This window comes from Delphinus delphis, chromosome X (genome assembly GCF_949987515.2).
Source record: "Delphinus delphis chromosome X, mDelDel1.2, whole genome shotgun sequence".
Classification (NCBI taxonomy): domain Eukaryota; kingdom Metazoa; phylum Chordata; class Mammalia; order Artiodactyla; family Delphinidae; genus Delphinus; species Delphinus delphis.
This window is the reverse complement of record NC_082704.1, coordinates 49,972,101-49,996,017: the sequence shown is the minus strand read 5'-3', so window position 1 is coordinate 49,996,017 and position 23,917 is coordinate 49,972,101. Positions and strand designations below refer to the sequence as shown.

Below are 23,917 nucleotides of genomic sequence, written 5' to 3'. Positions count from 1 at the left end.
GATTTTGTGTTCACAGGTGAAACGATAGAAGAAAAAGCTAGAAGTCCACAATTCCATTCTCTATTTAAATAATTGGTGTCATCATTTTCATGTCTGAATGATGGCAAGTTAGAGTAGACACAGATGATGCAATTATAATTCATTTATAGTTAAGGGCAGACATGTTTAACACTTAGGAATTACCAATCCAGATTTTAATGTGTAACTGAAAGAGAGATTTTTCATTTGACATAATCATTAAGAAGACTTACTGCAGGCAAGATTACAGACTGGAGGTAGTGATAAAGTTATTATTTTATGTGTGTGTTCTAGACAAAGGTTAATTTATCTTTACCAGAGATTGCAAGGGGGTGTGGATATTAGTACTACTGATATACAACAGATCCTCTTCATGATGCCGTCTAGTTTATATACAGTAGAGTCCCTTTCGTAGAGACAAGAATGATGATGCCAATAACCTAAACAATTTTCATTGTGCCATGTTTTTCATTGCAGGGAATAGTTAAGTCTTTAGGAGTTTGGCTTCATCTGTACTGTATTTATTTCTATGAATAATAGGAATACTATAATTTTTGCTTAATTGCAATCACATTTAGTATTTTGAGCATAAATTTGGCCAAACTTGCTGTATTTTTCTTTCCAATTGCAAAATAATACTTTTATATTTCAAATTAAACATTGCTACAACACATAATAAATTATCATATATTTCCCCATTCAAGAGATTTATGCATGGAAAAATGTTTCCAAGTGAAAGACACATGTTTTAAAATGTACAAAAAATGCATGAATTACTTCTACTCTAGTGTCTTAGAAATAATATAAAAATTAATGTTTATGTAAAAAATCACCCCACATTAAAGGGGTAAATAGTCAGTTAATCTCACTCTTTTGAGTTCTTTCAATTCCTATTGGAAAAAGTTTTTTTTTTTCTTTTTTGCGGTACGCGGGCCTCTCACTGTTGTGGCCTCTCCCGTTGTGGAGCACAGGCTCCGGACGCGCAGGCTCAGCGGCCATGGCTCATGGGCCCAGCCGCTCCGTGGCATGTGGGGTCTTCCCAGACCAGGGCATGAACCCGTGTCCCCTGCATCGGCAGGCGGACTCTCAACCACTGCGCCACCAGAAAAGCCCATGGAAAAAGTATTTTAAAACAAAGGTTTACCACCACCCCTACGCTTTCTCTAACAATTTATAAAATCTTTGAAAATGTATAATTGTTGTCTCTGAATTATAAGTTTAGAATAGTTTTTAACGCTTTCATAGCCAGCTTTAAAGAATTTGAAACCATTTAAGAGATTAGCCCAGATGCTACTTACATAGTGTATTCTTGAGAATTTATGGTAACTTCAATGACAATAATTACTTTGAAAATGAGGACTAAATGAGGACTAAATGAAATTTATAGAAGTGTGTGTGTATGCATGTGCATGTGTGTGCATGTGCATACTTGTGTCTTTATTTGGGTCTAGTTCTTGAAAAATAATCGGCAGCCGTTTGTTTGAAATATCCGTGTCTACTATGAGGAGTAATTTCCAGCCATTCTCAGAGAGTTGAAAGCAAGAAATAATCTAGTGAATAAGAAAACATGAATTATTCTTTAAAGGTGTTAAACATAATTTACTGATATTTTCTGATAAGCGTTGATATTTAAAAGATGAAAGTTCAAATGATCTGGTGTTAAATAATCTGATGACAGCATAATCCTTCTACTGAATATTTGAGGCTCATTATTATGGAACATACCTTAATTGGCTTTCAGTAGGAACGTTGAAATATGAAAACACATACAGAGTTATAGTTCTGTGTATTACTTTTCTGGTCTTTTGTGTGATAATAAGAATATGTATTTTTAATGTGTAGTAAACTTAAATTATGTAAAATTGAGAAAAATGTCTTCTCCTTCAAATAAAATTGATCAGCTTGGACTAAATGTAAATTACCTGAGGAAAAAATACTTTATTTTTTTCCAGTAATGTCTGTGACAGGTACAATCTCTCCCAAGTGCCCTGGGGCAGGCCACCTCCTATAGATATGATCACTGGGTCTTTTTATCTAGATCTGGATGCTTGTCAGGATCAGAGCTCTTCAAAGAAACATTAAGAAAAAGCTTTTGCAATGTGAACATTTCAACATGTATGGATAATCTGTGTGAAAAGCATTGTTCTTCTATGGATGACCTCTTTGCACAGAGTGATAGCTTTATCCTTTTTCACATCATTATGTTTGCTGGGGGAAAATCCTGCTGTGCTACATCATAATAACATGTAATCTTCTTGCTCAGTTTAGCTGAGATTTAAGGAGACTCTTTTCATAGAAGCTGTTCTTTAAAGCCTGATCTATAATTTTGCAGAATCACCACAGCAGAAGAGCAAGAGGCTTCGTAAGAGAGATACAACCATTAAAACTCTTAAATGAAGATTAGTTTCAAGTTTTACAATCCGGTACCAAACCATCTGGCAAATCTCATGTCAGATTTTGTTAAACCTCTGAGCTTTCTAAGTGTTAATTCATCCCCCTTCTAAAACATTCCCCCTTCCCTAAACACATAAGCATACACTTGACTTGTTGATGATTAAGATAAAAGATCTAATTAAGTGCTCCAAGCTTGTTGATTTTTCCACCTGGTGATTTGTTACCCTTGAAGACAATTTCAAAATAGCTGTTTGCTTTTGGCAGAACCCTTGGAATCCTTATGGATAAATTAATATATTCCTCACAAATTACTCCTCTCTTTTTGTCACATTTTGCTTAGGGCTAACTACAACCAGAAAGAGGGTCGGCATATTCTTGTGCTGCCAAACTCGTTCTGAGGGACTCAGACAAGTCTGGAAAATAGTGGATATGCCAATGGAATAATCCAACACTGTTTTCCTTAGGCCCTCATCATTTTAGCTTTGATGATAGTGGTTATCCTAGAAAAAATAATCTTAAAATAACTTTTAGTTTATATTAACCTGTGTTAAATCTTTTCTACACCATTCCATCCACCACTATCAAATGTGTTCTTTACCTTTAGAAACCCATGTCTCTTAACACCAGTTTGCAAGTAAAAAGCAAAATAAACAAAGCAAAAAAAGATCCAAACAATAAAGACATAAGGTCATAGGACATAAGGTGTTCCAAATCCACAATGTACTATCTATACCAGAATGCTGATGAACATAGGTTTTCATACCATTTAAATTCTGACAAATGTGTCCCATTGGTCATGTGGAAAGGAAACATAGTAAATTGTGTATTCCTGGCCTAGCCTCATCTTCCAAAAATATGCTATAAATTTAGTCTGTGAGTTTATATGGGAACACTTTACTCTGAATAACTTATTAGGAAATTTTAAATTTGTCATATTTCTTCAAGCATGTAATGTATACAGTACTTTTAGGAGACAATATTTTAAGAAGACTTGAAAATTTTAAATGAAAACCAAATAACAAACTCCATCTTTAAATTTACTCAATCCAAACCCTCTCCTTCTTGCCACAATCCAAAAAAATTTCACTGAATTCTAAGCAAATTTACACACATTGTATAACATGTTAATAAGTCAATTCATTTAAAAGTCTTCAATAGTCAGTTTGGCTTTGTCTATCTTTAGGTATTCATAAATATGATTAATACTCGTTCTCAGATTTTGAAGATTTTGGGAAATCTCCAGTTCTGTGAACCAACGTGGTTTTTGGAATGCCAAGTAAATTCACAGATAATTTATTTTTATGTGACTAAAAGGAATTTATCTATAATCAAAAGCGGTTTCTCCCAATTAGGAGTTATGCAATAATTGGAAAAATAAGGAATAATTAAGGTCTACCTCTTCCCTGTTCCCTCAACCCTCAATCAACACATTCCTGTGCTATTTATTGTAGCACTTGGTAATTTTAATTTTTCAAATATACAAAAACCTTTTCTAAGTAATTGGAATTACTAATTTCAAAAATGTTGAGATGAAAAGAGAGAGGGAGAGGGAGGGAGAAAGAGAGAGAGAGAGAGAGAGAACCACACGGGGGATGGCTGTAGAAGGTTTCCACTTCATGTGATTAGGGTAGATATATCCATAACAGTTCAAGTGAACAGGATACTTATAAGGTGCCAGGCACTTTAGTAACTCAGTAAAATACAGTGATCCTAAGAGGCTCATATTATACTAATTTCCCAGATGATAAAACTGAGAGTCATCTTTAATTTGACAGAATTCGTAAACCTAGTAGATGTAGAGCCACATGCAGATTTCAAAGGCCCTGCCTTTTCCACTATTGCACTATAATGATGAGCAGATGTTAATTTTTTTTTTTTTTCCGGTACGCGGGCCTCTCACCGCTGCGGCCTCTCCCGTTGCGGAGAACAGGCTCCGGACGCGCAGACCCAGCGGCCATGGCCCACGGGCCCAGCCGCTCCACAGCATGTAGGATCTTCCCGGACCGGGAGCACGAACCCATGTCCCCTGCATCGGCAGGTGGACTCCCAACCACTGCGCCACCAGGGAAGCCTGATGTTAATTTCTTTTAAACACTTATCTTTACCTCCTCAGATATTGCCTACCACTTTGCTAATTGTAAGACAGAAAAACACACAGAAGGACCTTAGGAAACATTAAGGAGTGTAGGAATTAACTAAGGGATTTTATTCCTATTTCAGGAACTTTCTGGAGTGTATTCACTGCCAATGAAAATTGTTCCACGTTACTTACTATAAAAATTAAAAGTTGACATATTGTCAACACTTTATTTTTTAACATCTTTATTGGAGTATGATTGCTTTACAATGGTGTGTTAGTTTCCGCTTTATAACAAAGTGAATCAGCTATACAAATACATATATCCCCACATCTCCTCCCTCTTGCATCTCCCTCCCAACCTCCCTGTGCCACCCCTCTAGCTGGGAGACTTTATATATATATATATATATATATATATATATATCACATCTTTACTGGAGTATAATTGATTTACAATGGTATCCTACTTTCCGCTTTATAACAAAGTGAATCAGCTATACATATACATATATCCCCATATCTCCTCCCTCTTGTATCTCCCTCCCTCACACCCTCCCTATCCTACCCCTCTAGGTGGTCACAAAGCACCAAGCTGATCTCCCTGTGCTATGCGGATGCTTCCCACTAGCTATCAATTTTACGTTTGGTAGTATATATATGTCCATGCCACTCTCTCACTTTGTCACAGCTTACCCTTCCCCCTCCCTGTGTCCTCAACTCCATTCTCTAGTAGGTCTGCATCTTTATTCCCGTCTTGGCCCTAGGTTCTTCATGACCAATTTTTTTTTAGATTCCATATGTGTGTGTGTGTGTGTGTGTGTGTGTGTGTGTGTGTTAGCATTTGGTATTTGTTTTTCAATTTCTGACTTACTTCACTCTGTATGACAGACTCTAGGTCCATCCACCTCATGACAAATAATTCAATTTTGTTTCTTTTTATGACTAATATTCCATTGTATATATGTGCCATATCTTCTTTGTCCATTCATCTGTCGATGGACACTCAGGTTGTTTCCATGTCCTGGCTACTGTAAATAGAGCTGCAATGAACTTTGAAGTACATGACTCTTTAAGAATTACGGTTTTCTCATGGTATATGTCCAGTAGTGGGATTGCTGGGTCGTATGGTAGTTCTATTTTTAGTTTCTTAGGGAACCTCAATACTGTTCTCCATAGTGGCTGTATCAATTTATATTCCCACCAACAGTGCAAGAGTGTTCCCATTTCTCCACACACTCTCCAGCATTTAGTGTTTGTAGATGTTTGGGTGATGGCCATTCTAACCGGTGTGAGATGATATCTCATTGTAGTTTTGATTTGCATTTCTCTAATGATTAATGATGTTGAGCATTCTTTCATGTGTTTGTTGGCAGTCTGTATATCTTCTTTGGAGAAATGTCTATTTAGGTCTTCTGCCCATTTTTGGATCGGGTTTTTTGTTTTTTTTGAAATTGAGCTACATGAGCTGCTTGTATATTTTGGAGATTAATCCTTTGTCAGTTGCTTCATTTGCAAATATTTTCTCCCATTCTGAGAGTTGTCTTTTGTCTTGATATGGTATCCTTTGCTGTGCAAAGGCTTTTAAGTTTCATTAGGTCCCATTTGTTTATTTATGTTTTTATTTCCATTTCTCTAGGAAGTGGGTCAAAAAGGATCTTGCTGTGATTTATGTCATAGAGTGTTCTGCCTATGTTTTCCTCTAAGAGTTTGATAATTTCTGGCCTTACATTTAGGTCTTTAATACATTTTGAGCTTATTTTTGTGTATGGTGTTAGGGAGTGATCTAGTCTCATACTTTTACTTGTACCTGTCCAGTTTTCCCAGCACCACTTATTGAAGAGGCTGTCCTTTCTCCACTGTACATTCCTGCCTCCTTTATAAAAGATAAGGTGACCATATGTGCATGGGTATATCTCTGGTCTTTCTATCCTGTTCCATTGATCTATCTTTCTGTTTTTGTGCCAGTACCATACTGTCTTTTTTTTTTTTTAACATCTTTATTGGGGTATAATTGCTTTTCAATGGTGTGTTAGTTTCTGCTTTATAACAAAGTGAATCAGTTATACATATACATATGTTCCCATATCTCTTCCCTCTTGCGTCACCCTCCCTCCCACCCTCGCTATCCCACCCCTCCAGGCAGTCACAAAGCACCGAGTTGATCTCCCTGTACTATGTGGCTGCTTCCCACTAGCTATCTACCTTACATTTGGTAGTGTATATATGTCCATGCCTCTCTCTCACTTTGTCACAGCTCACCCTTCCCCCTCCCCATATCGTCAAGTCCGTTCTCTAGTAGGTCTGTGTCTTTATTCCTGTCTTAACCCTAGGTTCTTCATGACATTTTTTTTTTCTTAAATTCTATATATATGTGTTAGCATACGGTATTTGTCTTTTACTTTCTGACTTACTTCACTCTGTATGACAGACTCTAGGTCTATCCACCTCATTACAAATAGCTCAATTTCGTTTCATTTTATGGCTGAGTAATATTCCATTGAATATATGTGCCACATCTTCTTTATCCATTCATCCGATGATGGACACTTAGGATGTTTCCATCTCTGGGCTATTGTAAATAGAGCTGCAATGAACATTTTGGTACATGACTCTTTGAATTATGGTTTTCTCAGGGTATATGCCCAGTAGTGGGATTGCTGGGTCATATGGTAGTTCTATTTGTAGATTTTTTTTTTTTGAAAATGGGCTATTTTTCTTTTCTTTGCAGTACACGGGCCTCTTGCTGTTGTGGCTTCTCCCGTTGTGGAGCAATAGGCTCCATGTGCAGGCTCAACGGCCATGGCTCACGGGCCCAGCTGCTCTGCGGCACGTGGGGTCTTCCCAAACCAGGGCACGAACCCATGTCCCCTGCATTGGCAGGTGGACTCTCAACCACTGTGCCACCAGGGAAGACTGCTATCTGTAGTTTTTAAAAGAACCTCCATACTGTTCTCCATAGTGGCTGTACCGATTCACTTTCCCACCAGCAGTGCAAGAGTGTTGCCTTTTCTCCACACCCTATCCAGCATTTGTTGTTTCTAGATTTTTTGATGATGGCCATTCTGACTGGTGTGAGATGGTATCTCATTGTAGTTTTGATTTGCATTTCTCTAATGATTAATGATGTTGAGCATTTTTCATGTGTTTGTTGGCAGTCTGTATATCTTCTTTGGAGAAATGTTTATTTAGGTCTTCTGCCCATTTTTGGATTGGATTGTTTGTTTTCTTGTTACTGAGCTGCATGAGCTGCTTGTAAATTTTGGAAATTAATCCTTTGTCAGTTGCTTCATTTGCAAATGTTTTCTCCCATTCTGAGGGTTGTCTTCTGATCTTGTTTATGGTTTCCTTTGCTGTGCAAAAGCTTTGAAGTTTCATTAGGTCCCATTTGTTTATTTTTGTTTTTATTTCCATTTCTCTAGGAAGTGGGTCAAAATGGATCTTGCTGTGATTTATGTCATAGAGTGTTCTGTCTATATTTTCCTCTAAGAGTTTGATAGTTTCTGGCGTTACATTTAGGTCTTAATCCATTTTGAGCTTATTTTTGCGTATGGTGTTAGGGAGTGATCTAATCTCATACTTTTACATGTGCCTGTCCAGTTTTCCCACCACCATTTATTGAAGAGGCTGTTCTTTCCCCACTGTACATTCCTGCCTCCTTTATCAAAGATAAGGTGACCATATGTGCGTGGGTTTATCTCTGGGCTTTCTATCCTGTTCCATTGATCTATCTTTCTGTTTTTGTGCCAGTACAATACTGTCTTGATTACTGTAGCTTTGTAGTATAGTCTGAAGCCAGGGAGCCTGATTCCTCCAGCTCTGTTTTTCTTTCTCAAGATTGCTTTGGCTATTCAGGGTCTTTTGTGTTTCCATACAAATTGTGATATTTTTTGGTCTAGTTCTGTGAAAAATGCCAGTGGTAGTTTGATAGGGATTGCAATGAATCTGTAGATTGCTTTGGGTAGTAGAGCCATTTTCACAATGCTGATTCTTCCAACTCCAAAACATGGTATATCTCTCCATGTATTTGTATCATCTTTAATTTCTATCATCAGTGTTTTATAGTTTTCTGCATACAGGTCTTTTGTCTCCTTAGGTAGGTTTATTCCTAGATATTTTATTCTTTTTGTTGCAATGGTAAATGGGAGTGTTTTCTTGATTTTACTTTCAGATTTTTCGTCATTAGTGTATAGGAATGCCAGAGAATTCTGTGCATTAATTTTGTATCCTGCTACTTTACCAAATTCATTGATTAGCTCTAGTAGTTTTCTGATAGCATCTTTAGGATTCTCTATGTATAGAATCATGTTAGCTGCAAACAGTGACAGCTTTACTTCTTCTTTTCCGATTTGGATTTCTTTTACTTCCTTTTCTTCTCTGATTGCTGTGGCTAAAACCTCCAGAACTATGTTGAGTAAGAATGGTGAGACTGGGCAACCTTGTCTTGTTCCTGATCTTATTGGAAATGCTTTCAGTTTTTCACCATTGAGGATGATGTTGGCTGTGGGTTTGTCATATATGGCCTTTTTTCTTTTGTGGAAAGTTCCCTCTATGCCTACTTTTTGCAGTGTTTTTATCATAAATGGGTGTTGAATTTTTTCAGAAGCTTTCTCTGCATCTATTGAGGTGATCATATGTTTTTTCTCCTTCAATTTTTTAATATGGTGTATCAAGTTGATTGATTTGCGTATATTGAAAAATCCTTGCCTTCCTGGGATAAACCCCACTTGATCATGGTGTATGATCCTTTTAATGTGCTGTTGGATTCTGTTTGCTAGTATTTTGTTAAGGATTTTTGCATCTATGCTTATCAGTGATATTGGCCTGTAGTTTCCTTTCTTTGTGACATCCTTGTCTGGCTTTTGTACCAGGGTGATGGTGGCCTCGTAGAAGAGTTTGGGAGTGTTCCTCCATCTGCTATATTTTGGAAGAGTTTGAGAAGGATAGGTGTTAGCTCTTCTCTAAATGTTAGATAGAATTTGCCTGTGAAGCCACCTTGTCCTGGGCTTTTGTTTGTTGGAAGATTTTTAATCACAGTTTCAATTTCTGTGCTTGTGAATGGTCTGTTCATATTTTCTATTTCTTCCTGATTCAGTCTTGGCAGGTTGTGCATTTGTAAGAATTTTTCCATTTCTTCCAGGTTGTCCATTTTATTGGCATAGAGTTGCTTGTAGTAATCTCTCATGATCTTTTGTATTTCTGCAGTGTCAGTTGTTACTTCTCCTTTTTCATTTCTAATTCTATTGATGTGAGTCTTCTCCTTTTTTTCTTGATGAGTGTGGCTAATGGTTTAACAATTTTATCTTCTCAAAGAACCAGCTTTTAGTTTTTTTGATCTTTGCTATCATTACCTTCATGTCTTTTTCATTTATTTCTGATCTGATATTTATGATATTTTTCCTTCTGCTAACTTTGGGTTTTTTTTTTTTTTTTTGTTCTTCTTTCTCTAATTGCTTTAGGTGCAAGGTTAGGTTGTTTATTCGAGATGTTTCCTGTTTATTAAGGTAGGATTGTATTACTATAAATTTCCCTCTTAGAACTGCTTTTGCTACATCCCATAGGTTTTGGGTCGTCGTGTCTCCATGGTCATTTGTTTCTATGTATTTTTTGATTTCCTCTTTGATTTCTTCAGTGACCACTTCGTTATTTAGTAGTGTATTGTTTAGCCACCATGTGTTTGTATTTTTTACAGATCTTTTCCTGTAATTGCTATCTAGTCTCACAGCATTGTGGTTGGAAAAGATACTTGATACAATTTCAATTTTCTTAATCTTACCAAGGCTTGATTTATGACCCAAGATATGATCTATCCTGGAGAATGTTCCATGAGCACTTGAGCAAAATGTGTATTCTGTTGTTTTTGGATGGAATTTCCTATAAATATCAATTAAGTCCTCTTGTTTAATGTATCATTTAAAGCTTGTGTTTCTTTAATTATTTTCATTTTGGATGATCTGTCCATTGGTGAAAGTGAAATGTTAAAGTCCCCTGCTATGAATGTGTTACTTTCAATTTCCCCTTTTATAGCAGTTAGTATTTGCCTTATGTATTGAGGTGTTCCTATGTTGAGTGCATAAATATTTACAATTGTTATATCTTCTTCTTGGATTGATCCCTTGATCATTATGTAGTGTCCTTCTTTGTCTCTTGCAGTAGTCTCTGTTTTAAAGTCTGTTTTGTCTGATATGAGAATTGCTACTCCAGCTTTCTTTTGATTTCCATTTGCGTGGAATATCTTTTTCCATCCCCTCACTTTCAGTCTGTATGTGTCCCTAGGCCTGAATTGGGTCTCTTGTAGACAGCATATATACGGGTCTTGTTTTTGTATCCATTCAGCCAGTCTATGTCTTTTGGTTGGAGCATTTAATCCATTTACATTTAAGGTAATTATCGATATGTATGTTCCTATTGCCATTTTCTTAATTGTTTTGGGTTTGTTCTTGTAGGTCTTTTCCTTCTCTTGTGTTTCCTGCCTATAGAAGTTCCTTTAGCATTTGTTGTAAAGCTTGTTTGGTGGTGCTGAGTTCTCTTAGCTTTTGCTTGTCTCCAAAAGTTTTAATTTCTCCATCAAATCTGAATGAGATACTTGCTGGATAGAGTAATCATGGTTGTAGGTTTTTCCCTTTCAACACTTTAAATATGTCCTGCCAGTCCCTTCCAGCTTGCAGAGTTTCCACTGAAATATCAGCTGTTAACGTTATGGGGATTCCCACGTATGTTATTTGTTGTTTTTCCCTTGCTGCTTATATTTTTTCCTTTTTTTAAAATTTTTGATACTTTGATTAATATGTGTCTTAGAGTGTTTCTCCTTGGATTTATCCTATAAGGCACTCTCTGTGCTTCCAGGACTTGATTAACTATTTCTTATTTCCTTTCTCATATTAGGGAAGTTTTCAACTATAATCTCTTCATATATTTTCTCAGTCCCTTTCTTTTTCTCTTCTTCCTCTGGGACCCCTATAATTTGAATGTTGGTGCATTTAATATTGTCCCAGAGGTCACTGAGACTCCTCACTTCTTTTCATTCTGTTTTCTTTATTCTGCTCTGCAGTAGTTATTTCCACTCTTGTATCTTCAAGGTCACTTATCCGTTCTTCTGCCTCAGTTATTCTGCTATTGATTCCTTCTAGAGAATTTTTAATTTCATTTATTGTGTTGTTCATCATTGTTTGTTTGCTCTTTAGTTCTTCTAGTTCCTTGTTAAACATTTCTTGTATTTTCTCCATTCTATTTCCAAGATTTTGGATCATCTTTACTATCATTATTCTGAATTCTCTTTCAGGTAGACTGCCTACTTCCTCTTCATTTGTTTGGTTTGGTTGGTTTTTACCTTGCTCCTTCATCTGCTGTGCATTTCTCTTTCTTCTCATTTTGCTTAACTTACTGTGTTTGGAGTCTCCTTTTCAAAGGTTGCAAGTTCTTAGTTCCCGTTGTTTTTGGTGTCTGCCCCCAGTGGCTAAGGTTGGTTTAGTGGGTTGGGTAGGCCTCCTGGTGGAGGGGATAGTGCCTGTGTTCTGGTGGATGAGGCTGGATCTTGTCTTTCTGGTGGGTAGGTCCATGTCTGGTGGTGTGTTTTGGGGTGTCTGTGACCTTATTATGATTTTAGGCAGCCTCTCTGCTAATGGGTGGGGTTGTGTTCCTGTCTTGCTAGTTGTGTGGCATAGGGTGTCCAACACTGTTGCTTGCTGGTCGTTAGGTTTAGCTGGGTCTTAGCGTTGAGATGGAGATATCTGGGAGATTTTTGCCATTTGATGTTACGTGGAGCTGGAAGGTCTCTTGTGGACCAATGTCCTGAACTTGGCTCTCCCACCTCAGAGGTACAGCCCTGATGCTTGGCCAGAGCGTCAAGGGCCTGTTATCCACACGGCTCATAATAAAAAGGAGAAAAAAGCAAAGAAAGATCGAAAAAGGTAAAATAAAATAAAATGAAATAAAATAAAGTTATTGAAATAAAATATAATTATTAAAAAATTAAAAATTAATTTAAAATAAGGAAAGAAGAGAGCAACCAAATCAAAAAAAAAAAAAAAAACAAATCCAACAATAACAAGTGTTAAAAACTATACTAAAAAAAAAGAAAAAAGAAAAAGAAAAGACAGAACGCTAAGACAAATGGTTAAAGCAAAGCTATACAGACAAAATCACACACAGAAGCATATGCATACACACTCACAAAAAGAGAAAAAGGGAAAAAGTATATATATGGTTGCTCCCAAAGTCCATCTCCTCAATTTGGGATGATTTGTTGTCTATTCAGGTATTCCACAGATGCAGCGTACATTAAATTGATTGTGGAAATTTAATCTGCTGCTCCTGAGGCTGCGGGGATATATTTCCCTTTCTCTTTTTTGTTTGCTCAGCTCCAGGTGTTCAGCTTTGGATTTGGCCCCTCCTCTTCGTGTAGGTCGCCTGAGGGCGTCTGTTCTTTGCTCAGACAGGACGGGGTTAAAGGAGCACCTGATTCGGGGGCTCTGGCTCATTCAGGCCAGGGGTGAGGGTGGGGTATGGATGCGGGGCGAGCCTGCGGCGGCAGAGGACAGCATGGCATGACGTTGCACCAGCCTGAGGCACGCTGTGTGTTCTCCCGGGGAAGTTGTCCCTGGATCACGGGACCCTGGCAGTGGCGGGCTGCACAGGTTCCTGGGAGGGGACGTGTGGATAGTGACCTGTGGTTGCTCACAGGCTTCTTGTTGGCTGCAGTGGCAGCCTTAGCATCTCATGCCCATCTCTGGGGTCCGCACTGTTAGCCGCGGCTCGCGCCCGTCTCTGGAGCTCCTTTAAGCAGCCCTCTTAATCCCCTCTCCTCGCGCACCAGGAAACAAAGAGGGAAGAAAAATCTCTTGCCTCTTTGGCAGTTCCAAAGCTTTTCCCGGACTCCCTCCCAGCTAGCTGTGGTGCACGAGCCACCTTCAGGCTGTGTTCATGCAGCCAACCCCAGTCCTCTCCCTGGGATCCACCGAAGCTGGAGCCTCAGCTCCCAGCCCTACCCGCCCTGGAGGGTGAGCAGACAAGTCTCTCGGGCTGGTGAGTACTGGTTGGCACCGAACCTCTGTGCGGGAATCTCTCTGCTTTGTCTTCTGCACCCCTGTTGCTGCACTCTCCTCCGTGGCTCTAAAGCTCCCCCCTCCACCACCCGCATCCGCCCATGAAGACGCTTCCTAGTGTGTGGAAACCTTTCCTCCTTCACAGCTCCCTCCCACTGGTGCAGGTCCCATCCCTATTCTTTTGTCTCTGTTTTTTCTTTTTACTTTTGCACTACCCAGGTACGTGTGGAGTTTCTTGCCTTTTGGGAGGTCTGAGGTCTTCTGCCAGCATTCAGTAGGTGTTCTCTAGGAGTTGTTCCATGTGTAGATGTATTTCTGTTGTATTTGTGGGGAAGAAGGTGATCTCCACGTCTTACTCTTCTGCCATCTTGAAGCTCCCCTCTGCCAACACTTTTAACACAAAATCCTTCAAGTAAATATATCGTGGGCAAAAATAAGGATAAAATTTCACTTTGTATTTGTAAATGTTTGCCATAGTTTTGATGGATATTATTCCCATAGTAAGGATTTGTATTTCTTTTAAGGAATTAAATGAGAATGAGGGAAAAGTTTTATAAATATTATCACTAGAAGCATCACCCGCATACTTACCTGTCTTTAGGCATATATCATTGTGGTAGATATTACATAAGACTCTCCAAAAATGTCTTATATGCTAGTTTGAGAAGACTTTTTCCCTAACCTGTCAATGTGTCTAATATATGGCAATAAAATAACAAAAATCTATCAGTTAAATTCACTTGTAGTCTTTGGTAGCTAAAATAAAAAGATGATTGTGACAACTTAGAATGTCACATTTCTGCAAAATCTGAGATTCTTGGGTTTCTTACCATTACCAAGAAAATGGAAGCATACTTACCTTCCTAGTGGGAAACCTGCAACCTTTGAGAAAGAAATGTAATTGCTGAATCACTGAAGCTCCTCTGGATTCTCATTTTGCTAGATTTTGAAACAATAATGTAATGTTGAGACTAGTCAGAAATATCATGATCTTATTCTAACCATGATTTTCTTACCATTAGATTTAGGTGGTAATAAATATTCCCAAAAGGGAGAATAAAGGATGCATTCTGCATTTCACCCTAAAAGAATCACAGAATCAGTCTGGGTTTGCCTGACCCAGTAGTTTGGGGATTAGTCAGGTTAAGGTATGCAGTTAATATGTTAAGTCCCTGAATCTCAAATTCTGTGCGACACTGTCAGGAAAACATTTGGGAAGAACATTTAGAAGGTCTTGCCATATTTAGAAGTTTCAATCTAATTATCTTGCTTCATAAGCCTTTTTTGTGAGGCAGTCACAGTTGGAGAAGTGAATTTTATTCTTGTAGGTCACCTATTATTTTTTTAAAAAACTAAACCCTTTGGCCACTGAAAATATTTTCCAATTTATCACAAAAACTATATCACTGTGTATATTTTGGGCTATAATTCACATTTCTGTGAATGGAAATTTGGTTGAAAATTTCCTTACTTCTTGCCTGAGACAAAAAATTAGGGGAGATTTAATGCAGTTTTGGACATTTACTCTGAATTAGTGCTCCTTATTAGCCAGACTCTTCCCACATTCATAGATAAAGTCATTCAAACAGACTATAGACAACTTTTTAAGGCATAAAATTTCTGGATTCTGAAAGGTGAAATAAGATAAATGAACGTTTTATTTTTCTTTCATGTATGACTATTTCATTAGATCAACAGGGCATCACTGGTGAAATATTAGTGTCTAACGGATTTAATACATTTTTAAATAAAGTTGAATTCCCTTCCAATGTCTAAACTATGAACTAGTAATATCTGATAGATAAGAAGAGCCAATATCTATCCATCCTCTTGGAAGTATTATTATTTAATTTTTAGCAATAATAACAGTGACACTTCTCACAACTCTTTACGATCAACAGTAAGATGTACTTCTCACTTTTCACTATTGAGCACTGTCTTAATATGAACTGGATTAAAATGAGGTTTAAATCTGTAAAGACGGTGATTATTATAAAGCACTTTACTCTTTACTTGACAGCTTGACATCTGATTCCATAAAAGGGAAGATACATTTTGGTTCAGTATGTGGTGCATGTAAAGATACAGAAACATAGATCTGCATCTTATCTTTCAGAAGTCAATGATGAACCATATTTTGTTTTATTAAAAAGGTCAAGCATAGATTTTTTGAGCACTAATATTTCCTAGAACTGCCATTTCTCTCATTTGTATTATAGTTAATCCTCAGCAGTTCTGTATATTGGAGCTATTTTATTAGACCATTTCTTACTTATTAGTATTAAAACTATGGGGTTTGGTGGAAGGGAGAAGAGTAATGGAAAGAACATTGTTAGGGGTGGGAGTATTATTTCACCTTTAAATTGTTATTTTTGTGTGCAATATAATTCAATAAACTTTTCCTAATATTTGAATATTGAAGCATATTATACAATAGAGATATTTAATTGTCAAAGTTAAATGGACAAGATACATCCACATAGCTTTAAGCATTTAACCACCTAATATACTATCCCTAATTAATTTAATGGACATTTGAATGTTGTCAGGCAGGAAAAATTTTACTCTGTCCTTCTAAGTTCTTCTGGCTGTTCTAAGAGTTAAAATGACTTGAGACAGATTAACAGGAGAAAATCAAAACAAAAATTTAATAACATATATACATGGGAGACGTCCCAGAAAACTGGATAACTCACCAAAATGGCTGAAACTCTCATCTGTGGTACGCGGGCCTCTCACTGCTGTGGCCTCTCCCATTGCAGAGCACAGGCTCCGGATGCGCAGGCTCAGCGGCCATGGCTCAGGGGCCCAGCCACTCCGCGGCATGTGGGATCTTCCCGGACCGGGGCACGAACCCATGTTCCCTGCATGGGTAGGCGAACCCTCAACCACTGCGCCACCAGGGAAGCCTTGAAATGCTCATCTTAAATACCATCTTCAACTATAGACAAAGAAGGATGTTGGGGGTAGTGGTTTGGGTCTTTGATGCTGAGGAAGGCAATTGACATGGAGATGGAAAAGCAAATGTTTGGTAAACAAATTTTGCTGGGGCTAGCAGGGAGGATGGGACACAGAGTGGACTCTGATCTCTAGGCCCTGCTGAGTTTCCTCCACCTCACCAAGCTTATATTCTTTGAAAATATCTCTGGTGATAGCTCTATTCTGGGAATAGGCCCTTCATCTAAATGCTTTTAGGCAGTTAAGGGGGAAGGAACAAGAAAAATTTCCTGATCTTTCTGTTTCTTAGAAATAACCAGACCAAATTAATCCTCATGTCAAAAAGATAAGTTTTGGGGTGGCAAATTTTGCTACCCTACAATGTGGCATGATACGTTTGACAGACTGACACACAGACAGACATAAAACTGCTCACAATTGACAGAAAATTTTAAAATCAGATTCTTAAACTGTGCATAGGAAATGCAACTCTAGTAGACTTGGTCTAAAAAATAAGGTTAAATCTGAGACCTGAGCACAAATCTGCTTAGAAACTATTGTAGCACAGGACACTTTACTCAAATACATTTGAGAATTTCATCTTTGCTTAGTGTATAACTATAAAATCACCAGCTGACTTTGCAAGTCCATCAGGAGTATGTGCTTAATTCACTTTCTCATACATCTGTCCCATCTTTCAGTTACATCTTCAGTCATATAGACCACAACCTGGATTTCCCTACCTTAGACCATATTGCTCTCTCTGCCAAAAAAAGTCTTCTCTTCACCCTCTGCATCTAGAGTCTACCAGACTTTACTTATTTCATAGACTTGGTCATTAATTACAGTTATTAGTTTGTCTTTTCTTTTCCTCTAGATCAGAAGTCAGCAAACTTTTTCTGTAAAGGGCCAGAGTAGTGTTGCTGAAACCTGACCTCTGTCACACCAAACTGAATCTTGGAGACAGAGTTTGGGGTGAAGTAGCAAAGAATAGCTTTATTGCTTTGCCAGGTGAAGCAGGCCACAGTAAGCTAATGCCCTGAAAACTATGTGTCCCAACCCATGGGGGCTTGTGAGGAGTTTTATAGTAATGGTTCAAGGGAGGCAGGGTTGCTGATAAGGATCAGGGTGCATGCAGGGCTTGCATTCCTTCAATCCAGGGATCATCTGGTATCACCGTGGTCTTGTGATGGGCTTCTGTGGTTCTTGAAGTTATCAAACTGTGACCTTTTCTCTGGAATGAAGAATGCTTCATCAAGTAGTTAACATCTTCCATTTGGTGAGGGTTTTAGTTCTGCAGAAGAGCTCAAAGATATTGTTATGTACATCCCTTGAAGAGGTAACAGGACCCTGCCCCAAAGCTGCACTATCATTTCTTGACTGCTCCTCCCTTGTCTCCCAATCCTCTCCCTTCCCTGGTTAACAACTGTTTGAACCTGCCCTTTGGAACTAGGGATGGTCATGGAACCTGAATGAAGCTTATTTCCTACAAACAAGAAACAGGGGAGGCAGAAAGGCTTTTGTGCCCAGGAGCCCCACAGGGTCCTGCTCAGTTTCAGTAGGTTTTATATATAACAAAAGAGAAACCAAATTCCCCCAAAATTTCAATTGATGATATTCAAACCATCAAATGTAATAATAATGAGTACAATGTTTTATGTAATAGAGGACTACTAATGAAATGAATGGTCTTGTATATCTGATCTCAGAAAATGTCTTTTCACACAGATAGGTACTGCCCAATACTGATATCAATCCACAAGCATATAGATTTAACTCAACATATCTATCCTTGGAAGGCATGTGAAGAGCTCTATTAGATTCTTTTCTTCATATCTGCCATTTAGCATGCCATTACATTGAAGATTAATCATTTCTAATTGACAGATAAATGCTCCTCAATTCCATATTTATTGCAACCTATTGAAAATTTGAGTTTGTGCACAAATGGAAATTCTGCTTCTTGTTTTAACTTCTACAGGGCTGGAGTGTATAAAGTAACTTACCATTACTTGTGGCTCAAACAATTTTAGTTGTCATCAGAGTGACTTTACTGCAGTATAAATTTTGCATATAAGCACTCTTTTACCTTACAATTTTAGGTTGATTTATCAAACGTTATCAAGTTTTCAACAAAAACTAATTGCCAGAGTGATTCAGCATTCAATAATAGTGGTCAAGGGTACTTCTCATTCAGCAAAATTTCTGTCTTGGCTCTGAGCTCAAAAATAAACCTTTGCCACTTATAAGCCATCCAACTGCTTGTATGGTAAGGCAAGTCAGGATATTCAACTTGCAATTTTGACAAAAGTTCACAGAATGACAATGGTTCCATTAGCAATAGCGAATGAAGTTCACTATTGAGACTCCTAGTTCAATAACACATGATAGACTCAAATATTTTGCACAAAGTACCTGCTGATGTATAATACAATAAACAGCCATAGGTTTTGAACACCTTATGTTTTCCAAAGCATTGTATATTTGTCCAGCTAAACTTTTTTTCTGTGCAACATATATTTCACTCACCATTAGTTGTAACACACCTTAACAGATCCCACATCAGGTTTTACTGAATTAGTGTTTTGTCAAATTCTTTGAAAATATTCTTACCTGTTCTGTTCCACACAGACAATTCATTCATAGAGGCTAATTTTTCAGTCTCTTCAAACTTGGTATTGCTTCCTCAAGCAAGTAACAGCAATTAAGCATTGTTGGTAACATCTGTTAACTCACAAAGGAAAAACACTCTATACCATTTTCCCTTTTTTTAAAAAAAATTACCGTTGCTGTTGCTCTCAATGTCCTCAACTTTTTGAGTAACTGTACTTGGTGAAACGCTAATAGTCTTAAGTTTGTTTTCTCTAGATGTATTTCTTTGCTTGCTGTAAGCAAACCCTGTTTAATAACTCACCATCAGTGAGTAGTTCTCTCTGCTTGGCTAACAAATTAGCTTTTCAGAAACTTACTTTTGTCACTCATTTTCATTTATTTTTGTGATGAAATTCTGCTATGATGAGACCTTTCATTTTAATTTTCGAATTCTTCTAACTGTTGCTTTCCTGTGAGTTGGAATATTGTGATGAGTGCTTAGTCTGTAATATTAACGTGTATTGCATTCTTTTTGTCACAGGTATAGTGTCATTGCAGAATAAACACAATTTGCCATTTAAATGATAACAAAATAATTCTTGCTCAACTGGGCCTTAAAAATGTGATGTTCCACATCTGACTGTCTCTCTTTTTTTTAAAAATTTTATTTTATTATTTTATTTTTTGCTGCATTGGGTCTACGCTGCTGTGCGAGGACTTTCTCTAGTTGCGGCAAGCATGGGCTACTCTTTGTTGCAGTGCATGGGCTTCTCACTGCGGTAACTTCTCCTGCTGCAGGGCACGGGCTCTAGGCGCGCGGGCTTCAGTAGTTGTGGCATGCGGGCTCCAGAGCGCAGGCTCAGCAGCTGTGGCACATGGATCCAGGTGCTCTGCGGCACGTGGGATCCTCCCGGACCAGGGATTGAACCCGTGTCCCCTGCATTGGCAGGTGGATTCTTAACCACTGCTCCACCAGGGAAGCCCTAACTGTCTCTTCTTTTTTTTTTTTTTTTTTTTTTTTGCGGTACACGGGCCTCTCACTGCTGTGGCCTCTCCCGTTGCGGAGCACAGGCTCCGGGCGTGCAGGCTCAGCAGCCATGGCTCACGGGCCCAGCCGCTCCGCGGCATGTGGGATCTTCCCGGACCGGGACACGAACCCGTGTCCCCTGCATCGGCAGGCAGACTCTCACCCACTGTGCCACCAGGGAAGCCCCTCTTCTTTTCTTGATTTGACATAATGGGCATGCAGGAATAATAAAAATATAAAAAATAAACTGTCATGGTAAGGCAATAGGAATGGGGCACTTAAAACTGTGTGGGAGGAAAAATAATTTTTCCTCCACCCTTTCAGATTCTTGGCTGAGACCCTCCCCCCAACCTCGTAATAAAAGACAGATTAACAGGAGAAAAACAAACAAGTTTAATACCATGTATCCCTCCTGTATATGTGAGAGATACCCAGGAAATCTGAGTAACTATCTGAAATTGCCCAAGCCATCACCTTAAATACCATCTTCAGATAAAGGCAAAAGAAGATGTTGGGGGCAGGGGAGCCAGTTATGGGAGGCTATGAGGAAAAGCACAATAATCAAGGGTAAGATTGTTGTGCAGATTTAAGTCTGTTGCCTACTTCACTGAAAAATGTTTTAGAGATTTAGTCATCCTTCACTTCCTGGTACAGAGAGGGAGACACACTTACAAATGGAGATTTCCCTTATAAATGTAAATATCCTTTACAAAAGGGTAACTTTTCTTGGTTTTCAGAGCTTTTCGTATGTCTGCTGTTTCATAAAAATAATCAGCCTAAAATAATCCTTATGCCAGAAATATTTTGGGGTGGCAAATATGCTCTCCTTCAAAACCCTGTCAAGTAATAATTACATAACTCTAATTGGTAGTACACCAAACATCAGTATGAAGTCTTGAGAGTGTGACATAAGGTCTCTGTCACTGTTACTCTGTTCTGCTATTATAGCCCATGAGATTCCAACAGTCACTGAACTTGGTTTTCTTAGCTTCCTTGAAAAATTTCTCCCTTGGCTAGATAAAAGGATAACTTTTTAACCAAACCCTTTCCCCCATATACTAAAATCACATACATAGAAATGTGTAGAGTATACATTCAATATTTTTTAAAACAGAGAATATACTCTCTGTCCTGAAGAAAATAAAATGGATATAGACATCATCTTTTCAAAATCTTGATAATTATTCTGGGTTGGTATGCTAGTATCTCTATATTGGTTCATAAGCTTTTTGGCATTTATAACAACTGTTAAATATCTTTATATGATAGATAGCAAATTTGTGATGTGGTGGCATGCACAGGATAGATTTTAATTTCAGACACTGTAAATTTGCAAATACAAGCTGTTGAAGCAATTGAGTTGTAAAAGTATTGGACTGAAAGTCTCTCCAACTTAAATTTCAGCCATTTAAATGTTTTAAACTGCCCTCCACAATTGCACTCAAATGTTTAATGGAACTCTTAAATGTAACACTGGGTTATAAGCTCCATCGGAAAAGGAATTTCTTTTTTTTTTTTTTTTTGTCTCTTGTTTATTCCCAGTACCTAGAGGTGTGCCTATCACATTGTAAGTCCTCAATAACTACAATGTCTAGAAAGAGATATTTACCCAGGCACTATTTTACTTACCTGTGTTTGATGCATGTGTGCATTGTACTATGTTTTCCACATTTAACAAACAAAAATACTTCTATTTTGTTCCCCTTGTAAAGCCAATGAAGGAGGTTATACGATCTCGCACACCCATGAAAGAGACAACTACTGTGGAAATCTGGACTCATCCCCAACCACAGGTATGAAAGGAAACACTTGATATCTCCCTTTACTTGATTTTTATGAATGTATAAAAACCATTCTTTTTTAAATTTTTAATTTTTTTTATTTTTTAACATTTTTATTGGAATATAATTGCTTTACAATGATGTGTTAGTTTCTGCTTTATAACAAAGTGAATCAGTTATACATATACATATGCTCCCACACCTCTTCCCTCTTGCATCTCCCTCCCTCCCACCCTCCATATCCCACCTCTCTAGGTGGTCCCAAACCACCGAGCTGATCTCCCTGTGCTATGTGGCTGCTTCCCACTAGCTATCTATTTTACGTTTGGTAGTGTATATATGTCCATGCTACTCTCTCACTTTGCCCCAGCTTACTCTTCCCCCTCCCCATATGCTCAAGTCCATTCTCTAGTAGGTCTGTGTCTTTATTTCCGTGTTACCCCTAGGTTCTTCATGACCTTTTTTTCTTTTCCTTAGATTCCATATATATGTGTTAGTATATGGTATTTGTTTTTCTCTTTCTGAATTACATCACTCAGTATGACAGACTCTAGGTCAATCCACCTCACTACAAATATCTCAATTTCATTTCTTTTTATGGCTGAGTAATATTCCATTGTATATATGTGCCACATCTTCTTTATCCATTCATCCGATGAAGGGCACTAAGGTTGCTTCCATGTCCTGGCTATTGTAAATAGAGCTGCAATGAACATTTTGGTACATGACTCTTTTTGAATTATGGTTTTCTCAGGGTATATGCCCAGTAGTGGGATTGCTGGGTCGTATGGTAGTTCTATTTTTAGTTTTTTTAAGGAACGTCCATACTCTTCTCCATAGTGGCTATATCAATTTACATTCCCACCAACAGTGCAAGAGTGTTCCCTTTTCTCCACACCCTCTCCAGCATTTATTGTTTCTAGATTTTTTGATGATGGCCAATCTGACCAGTGTGAGATGATATCTCATTATAGTTTTGACTTGCATTTCTCTAATGATTAATGATGTTGAGCATTCTTTCATTTCTTTGTTGGCAATCTGTATATCTTCATTGGAGAAATGTCTATTTACGTCTTCTGCCCATTTTTGGATTGGGTTGTTTGTTTTTTCGCTATTGAACTACATGAGCTGCTTGTAAATCTTGGAGAGTAATCCTTTTTTGCTTCAAATGCAAAATATTTTCTCCCATTCTGAGGGTTGTCTTTTGGTCTTGTTTATGGTTTCCTTTGCTGTGCAAAAGTTTTGAAGTTTCATTAGGTCCCATTTGTTTATTTTTGTTTTTATTTCCATTTCTCTAGGAGGTGGGTCAAAAAGGATCTTGCTGTAATTTATGTCATAGAGTGTTCTGCCTATGTTTTCCTCTAAGAGTTTGATAGTTTCTGGCCTTACATTTAGGTCTTTAATCCATTCTGAGTTTATTTTTGTGTATGGTGTTAGGGAGTGTTCTAAGTTCATACTTTTACATGTACCTGTCCAGTTTTCCCAGCACCACTTATCGAAGAGGCTGTCTTTTCTCCACTGTATATTCTTGCCTCCTTTATCAAAGATAAGGTGACCTGATATATGTGTGTGGATATCTCTCTGGGCTTTCTATCCTGTTCCATTGATCTATCTTTCTGTTTTTGTGCCAGTACAATACTGTCTTGATTACTGTAGCTTTGTAGTATAGTCTGAAGTCAGGGAGCCTGCTTCCTCCAGCTCCACTTTTCGTTCTGAAGATTGCTTTGGCTATTCAGGGTCTTTTGTGTTTCCATACAAATTGTGAATTTTTTTCTAGTTCTGTGAAAAATACCAGTGCTAGTTTGATAGAGATTGCATTGAATCTGTAGATTGCTTTGGGTAGTAGAGTCATTTTCACAATGTTGATTCTTCCAATCCAAGAACATGGTATATCTCTCCATCTATTTGTATCATCTTTAATTTCTTTCATCAGTGTCTTATAATTTTCTGCATACAGGTCTTTTGTCTCCTTACGTAGGTTTATTCCTAGATATTTTATTCTTTTTGTTGCAATGGTAAATGGGAGTGTTTCCTTAATTTCACTTTC

General features: G+C 37.9%; 1 protein-coding gene across 6 annotated transcripts in view; it reads left to right on the top strand.

The window, feature by feature from the left end:
• The window catches only part of PCDH11X (protocadherin 11 X-linked), a 682,375-nt gene that overhangs the window by 284,409 nt on the left and 374,049 nt on the right, over positions 1-23,917 (top strand). For 5 of the 6 annotated variants that reach the window (XM_060002570.1, XM_060002569.1, XM_060002568.1 and 2 more), the window contains exon 3: positions 21,802-21,882. The exons of the other annotated variant lie outside the window; for it this stretch is intronic. In XM_060002570.1, the coding sequence (XP_059858553.1) occupies positions 21,802-21,882 (81 nt within the window). The remainder of the gene's footprint in view (positions 1-21,801; positions 21,883-23,917) is intronic. 6 annotated transcript variants of the gene reach the window in all.